Source organism: Bactrocera oleae, chromosome 6 (assembly GCF_042242935.1).
Source record: "Bactrocera oleae isolate idBacOlea1 chromosome 6, idBacOlea1, whole genome shotgun sequence".
NCBI classification, from domain to species: domain Eukaryota; kingdom Metazoa; phylum Arthropoda; class Insecta; order Diptera; family Tephritidae; genus Bactrocera; species Bactrocera oleae.
Genome location: NC_091540.1, coordinates 63553624 through 63560967, shown reverse-complemented (window position 1 = coordinate 63560967; position 7344 = coordinate 63553624). Strand labels below are relative to the sequence as shown.

The 7344-nt window shown below is 31.9% G+C and overlaps 1 protein-coding gene across 1 annotated transcript; it reads left to right on the top strand.

Annotated features, from left to right (window-relative positions):
- Positions 1–692: 692 nt before the first annotated feature.
- Positions 693–5491, top strand: LOC106627940 (cuticle protein 8). Its single transcript, XM_036364736.2, has 3 exons — positions 693–880; positions 2794–2919; positions 3017–5491. The coding sequence occupies exons 1-3, from the start codon at positions 875–877 to the stop codon at positions 3287–3289; spliced, it is 405 nt and encodes a 134-aa protein (XP_036220629.1). The 5' UTR covers positions 693–874; the 3' UTR covers positions 3290–5491.
- The last annotated feature ends 1853 nt before the right edge of the window (positions 5492–7344 follow it).

Here is a 7344-nt window from a genome sequence, read left to right as displayed (position 1 = left end):
AATAACAACAGCAACAGCATTAGCATTTGTGCATACATATGTCACCAGCAAGTGAGCGCTAGTATGCATAACACAATTGCAATGGCTTTAATGAAACTCATATGCAGACAACAACAACAACATCAAAAGCAACAAGCACACTGTAAACAAAAATACCAACAACCATATTGGCAACTACAGCATCACACCGCAAACAATTTGGGCATATAGTAAACCTGCCACAAACGCCAACTAAGCCGGCTCTTGTCAATTGCCAGCCACCTGGGCGCACCTTTGCCATTCGACGACGCGATTCATTTTAACGCGAAACCGATCTGCTCCGTAACTTGGCTGCGAGTACTTACGTAGGTTTATTCAAAGGCGGCTTGCATGCTGCAGCAGCTCCCTCTGTTGTTGGCGGCAACACCGTAGCGTTTGCAGGCAGCTTATCGTCAGATCGCTCTCTGCTGCCGGCTTCTTCTTCTGCAACTGCAGCACACATTTGCTTCTTTAGCGTTTTGCTTCATTCATATGTTTTCGGCCGCGTGCACTTTTGCTTTTGTTGCTGTTGCCGTGTTAACTGTATTGGCTGTGTGTTGCCGCTCAGCATCTGTTGACGGCTTCTCTGTCTGCGGCGATCGGTGGACTTTTCGGGGCCTAGCAGCGTATATAAATGGTTTTGGTCATTGGAGGTAGGCATCAGTTCAACGGTTTCTAGCTAACGATTCGAAACGTTTCCAGCATTTCTAACAATTGCCGGTGTGAGCTCTTAAGAACGCGAAGTACCCCGTGTGTGTGTGTGTAGCTACGATTCAAATCGATTAAATCAGAACGTACGGGTTCGTTGTGTACTCTTTGTTGTGAACAAAAAAAAAACCATTTCTGTCGAGTGAAAATGAAGGTATAAAAAGTTCTAATTCACTGTAAAATCTATGAAATGTGGACTATGAGTGCTTTGATTTCATAGAAAATCTAGAACCGAAAAGTAGAAGCATTTTAAAAGCACGCTAAAAATATATTAAAATTTTTGTGAATTTGTAAAACGTTCAAAATTTGTTTGAGTGATTTACGAATCAAATTTATGAACTTATGAAACGGGAAATTCTTAAAACAATCAAAGATTGCTTGAAAATCAAACTAAGTGATTTATGAATCAAATTTATGAACTTATGAAACGGGGAATTCGTAAAATGCTCAAATATTACTTAGAAATCAAATTGAGTGATTTATGTATTGTATTTAAGGACTTATAAAACGGGGTATTTTACTATGAGTGATTTTGGATTAAAAATGGTTTTTGTTGATTTACTTGTTTTTGAAAACCGGTATATTTCGAAAACTGTAGTAATTATAGGCTATTTGCTATGAAATATAACTTTAAACTGTTGTGGGAATTTGTTTTGCAAAGAAAGTCGATTGCGGTAGAAGTTTCAGTATGAAATATTTTTCCTTAAGTATAATATATAAATATATTTATTTCTGTACTCAATTTTTTTTTATACAAAAAATATTATAATATAAAATTTATAATCAAGACAGAGAAATATCATTGCCTATTGATCACTTTAAAAATATTAAAATATAAAATTAAAAATTTAAAAACATTTAGTTTCTTAAAATGTAACTGCATAAAATTATTGAAAAATCGCTTAGAATATTTTGAATATATGAAATATAACGAAATAAAAATTTGTCTTTAAAAATTAAAATATTGAAATTGTAAAAGCAAAAATTTTTTTTTCCAAATTTTATTTAAAAAAAGTTTCATAGAAAATTTGATAAAATTTTGCCTTTAAAAATTAAAAAAGCCAAATATTTCCTACAAATAAAAGAATATTTCATAAACTATGTATATTTACTTAAAATTAAAACAAGATCTGGTAGTATCAATTAAAGTTAACATTTTAAAAATATATCCGAAGAAAATTTAACACTCTGAATATATTATATGTGTATACTAGATACCATAAAAATTGAAAACCAATCTTTTATACGAGAAACCAAATAAAAATTGTTTTTATATAAAAAAATTTTCTAACAATTTTGGAGCATATTTATATATTATAAATACCATCAATATAATTTATGAGTTTCATAATCAAAATTATAAGAAATTTTATAAATTCTTGGCATTTTCTTCAATTACTGAGGCCGATTTTTGGATAATTTAGCAAAATATCTTGTAATACGTTATAATTGTGAGAAGGAGTTTTCTACATTATAAATAGGTAGACATTTCAGCTCCTGATCTTTTAAGAAATTTTTCAATTTCATGCTTGTAAGTCCATATCTTTTAATTTTTTCTCAAATTTGACTAGTATAATTTTAAAGTTTCGTCGAATTTAGTTTAAAATAATTTTTACGGCAATTATAAATTCTAGCTTTTCAGAGCTTAAATTCCAGCTTTGTGATCCAATATTTCTTAAAAATTCCATTTAACCCTTTGCTGATTTAGTTGGGTCAAATGGATCCGATATCTAGTATTGCTTATAAGTTTCAATGATATCAAAATTGGTCCTTCATAAAGGTGTTGAATTATTTTAAAGGATTAATAAAAACTGTTTCAAACTTTTTTTAATACAAAATTCGTTGAAAATTGTGACTGACCCCGTGATGATGTCGCTGGGTTACATGGATCCGACGCCCATAAAAACTATTTCCGATTTTTTTAGAAAAAAATTCGTTGAAAATTTCCATTAACCCTGTGTCCCGAGTGTATTTATTTATTGTAGAAAAAAATATCCATGGCTGACACATTAAATTCCTTAAAAATAATTTTGTTATTCTTTAAAAAATATACATCATTCTTTACAGTACTTCATTGCCATTGCTCTCCTCATTGCTGCCGCCCAAGCAGTACCCATAGAATATGGTCACTATCCCGCACCGATTTTAGCGCATGCGCCAGTATTGGCACACGCTGTGCGTGCTGAACCTGTGGTAAGTTGTCCATGAGTATCATTTTGTAAAAATATATATGTCTAGATATTTAAATTCCCAACTAGTGTTAACGGTATATTCATTGTTCTTTTCATAGGCATACCCGAAATACTCATTCAACTATGGCATTAAGGATCCACACACCGGTGACATCAAATCACAAGCCGAAGAGCGTGATGGCGACGTAGTTAAGGGTCAATACTCGCTGGTCGAACCCGACGGCTCAGTGCGTACCGTTGACTACACTGCCGATGATCATAACGGCTTCAACGCTGTCGTGCACAAGACCGCACCGAAATTGATTGCCCATGCACCAGTGTTGGCACATGGACCCGTCTTGGCCCCAGCACCACTGCTGCATCATTACTAAATGCGCTGATGAAGGGTTAGAGAGCGTTATGGATTTCGGGTTGGTTGCATGAAAAATTAGATCGTTTGGTATTGTTGAGCAATTTTGAAACGATTGTAAAGCTGGCCGTGACACATATAATTTGGGCGTGAAAAAAAGACGATCTTAGAAATGGAGAATGCCAACTTTTTAACTTCAAACGCTACTCAGCCTTGCAACATTCTTGCACACACACTTACCCACTCACATACTCATTGACTCACTCAAACTATATACTCGTTACAGTTAACGAGTATTTGCATTTAACGAATAAAATACTTACTTTGTAATTAGCGATTTTAGTACAACGAAACGATCGCCGAGCAATCAGCAGAAAAGGATTCATTCAAAGGAGAAGGAAAGTAACAAGGATTATTATAAATGACGCAAAAGCCAGGAGAATAGAACAAACAAATGGAAAGTACTTTGTCTCTCTGTCTCTCACTTACTCTTTGTAGCTTAACACATGTTTATCGTATACAGTTATATAATTTTTTTTTTATATTAAACAGATAATGTTGTAGTTATAGAAGAACAAGAAGTTGAAGAAGGAGTAGTTGTAGTAATAGTAGACGAAAATGGAGATCATCGTTCATATTATGTAATGTAAGATTATACTTTCTTACGCAAAAAAAATACACTTGCTCTCTCCAACATCAATTTCCTACTCTTAATATTTCTCTGAACTCTTCTTTTCTTACTTAAAGTTTTCTTTTTTTGCAACTCAATAAGTGAAGTTTAAAAGTTAGAGCAAACTGCGCAATTTTTTACAAGAGAGCGGAGCAGTTTTATGATCAAAATTCCGTAATTTTTTGAAACGAATGAAGTTCGAGAGACATTTCTGTATAAAAAATGTTGAAACAAGTCCATTGTCTCTCAGAAAATACCTTCGCTTCTAGTATCTTCGGCTACTACTTTTGTAAAATATTTATGCACTCTCTTGCAACTATCTACCGCTCTTTGGTTCAAAGAAGGGCTTGTTTCAAGCAGAAAAGTCCAGCTGGTTAACTTCAATTCAATTCAAAATAGTACAGAACTTGTTTATAGTTGTTAAAATTGTTATTAAGACATTGTGTGAATTTATGGGCGCGCATGTGACTCAGAGAACGCAAAGAATTAGTGCCATCATTAAAGTTTTTAAGAGAAATTACGCAAAACTTTAGAGCACACTCAACATGTTTGAGTATATTTCTCACTAAGCAACTAACGTATGTTTAATATTCACTCCATCACTCTCTCTCACTCTCTTGTAGTCTCTTGCAGTAGTCACGCTCTTAACTATAAACTTCACTTCACACAGCCATGGAAAGCAAAAAACCAAAACGAAAAAATCCTTCAAATGCAATTCATTGCCAATATATGGAGCCGGTCATAGTGCATTAAAAATTTAAGGCACTCTCTATGCCTCTACTCTCTTACTCTCCGTTTCTTACTATCGACTCTCATTAACCCAACACTTGTCCTCAATCTTGTCATTTGCATTTAATGATTATCTTTTATATCAATTTAATCAAGTTATCTTTAGCTTACTTATACTTACTTACATACTCTCATCACTGTTTACAGTTATGTTTTAAATCTAATATTTACAATTTCGCCTGTGTCGCCGTTTTCGTGACTTTTATGAATAGTCTGTTTTCAAATATTCGTTTTTCTCTCATGCGCTCTCTCATTTGTACTGTCAGAAAACACCTTACATACACTCGAATTCTCTCAACTTGTCGTACTCTTACTTTTTGTGTCATTCATAAGCGCTAATGATTTTGTATTATATCAACATGTGTTTTTTTATGTATTTGTATTTTAATTGTGTTTTTTTAATCTTAAATTTAATTATAATCATTTATGAAGCAATGGAAACCAACACACATTTTACATATGTACTCTATGAATTTTGTATATGTTTGCATGAGTGTTTGTGACAGCTTTGTGGCCATAGCCAAGGGGCCCACAATGTTCTCCGACTCCAACAACAATACATACATTATTGTGCTGTACCTACGTTAGTTTTGTGTTTTTTTGTATAAAATGTCTGCAATATAATTTAATGTAAAGTATTTTCAAGTAACGGCAAAGAAAAAAAAAACGAAAAAAGTGTTTATGTAAATAATACATTTATACATAACAAAAATAATAGAATATATACACAGATGAAATGTATAAGAAAACAAAATAAAAAACTTGTTTAAACCGTAAAAGTTTTGTTTATTTCTAATGTTACAAATTTTTATGGAGTATTCATATTTTGTTTGTCCTAAATATGAAAGATAAAACATAAGTACAGCTCTAAAAAGTTGCAACTCGAAGTATTCAAAAATTCTAAGAAGAGAGTGCAGAGAGTAGTTTCTGAATAATAGTTTAATAATTAAACTTTTAACTGACTTTCTTTCCTGGTTATTAGGTATTATAGGCGCTAAAATATAATAGGTGAAAAAAATTCTAGAAAAATTTGGTATGAGTTCCATAAAAACCTACTTTTTTAAGTATTTTATACGATCGTTCAGTTTGTATAGCAATAACTCTAAAATTGAAAAACTAGTTCACGTATATACAAATAGACTTATATGGCTAAATCGGCTTAGCTCGTCAAGTTGATCATTTATATATACATATATATTTTATAGGGTCTCTTGCGTTTCCTTCTGGGTGTTACAAACTTCGTGGCAAACCCTGTTCAGGGTATAATCATAAGAAATAGACAGATATCCTTCAAAATTAATGGAAAAACTTAAGAAAATCGATCGTCGTCTAAGAATTTTTTATTGTATAAGGTAAACTGAGTAAGGATAATACTGAGAGCTTGTAAAATCATAAATTATAGTGCAGTTTAATCCAAATTAGTTAATAATTTCAATTTGTGAAATATTGCACCAAAAGTAAAGTTATATCATGAAAATTTCGCAAAATTGAAAAAATATTAGCAATAAAAATATTCTATAAGCATGATGTTTCTAAATGGTTATAATAATGATTACCAAGCAGAAAAACTAGAATCCCACCAAGCTAACGAGGTCTAGTGGAAATAATATTTAAACAAAAAAATACTGGCTAAAACGCATAATTGTATGAAAAAAAAGCTATTTATGGAAAATGGTCTTAAAAAAACACAAGGTTCAAAGTTTAAGATAGTGAAAAATATTATATATACCATCATAATATATTATCGCCTTCTAAATAGGCTCCCAAGCCAATACAAGCATGTCAACGCTTAATCAAAATTTCTATACACTTGGTACAAGTCTCGGCTGACCTCGGGATGGCATTCAGTGCCCGAATTTCCAAAATTTTTGTTCTTCGGTTGAGTCGATTCTTAGAGTTGTTGAGATCCTCGATTATCTCTCTGATGCTAAAAGAATGGTTTTCAAGTACTCTTTTAACTTTTTCGATTTGGTTTGAGCTCGAAATTTATATGAAATAGTTCGGATCATTTTTGATCAAATATTATGTACACATAACAGTTAATCACATTTAAGTAAATATATATATATGTATATCACTTACCAGCAGCAATTTTAATCCATAATCCCTGTTTCGATGAACTTTATTTTCAGCATATTTTATTGAAACTCTCTGTACTGAAAGAGAGAAAGTAATTATTTAGACACAATTTTTGAATTTTATTGTATATTACGATTAGAATTCTCGCTTATTTTCTATACATGAAACTAAGACTAAAAGTTTAAAACACCCATTGCTAGCACTAATTTTATATACCAATATTTATATGCTGAAATTTCAATATTAAAAAAAACAGCATTCTGATACAGTCCCCTGTCGACTCATAAGGCAGATGTAGACCTCTCAATTTTGAAACGCAGATATACATATACATTTATTGCAATTTAAGGTTTTTATCATTTTTCCAGCGAATAAACTATGCACATCTGTATTTATTTATTCTTCTTCTTACGACTTAAATTCTACAGCGTATTTCTAACACCATGACATAGTTTATATCCTTCTGATATTTAAAATTACAGTGTCATTACAGTGTCACTTAAACTATCACCTCTCTTCTCACTTACTGCAGTGGCATT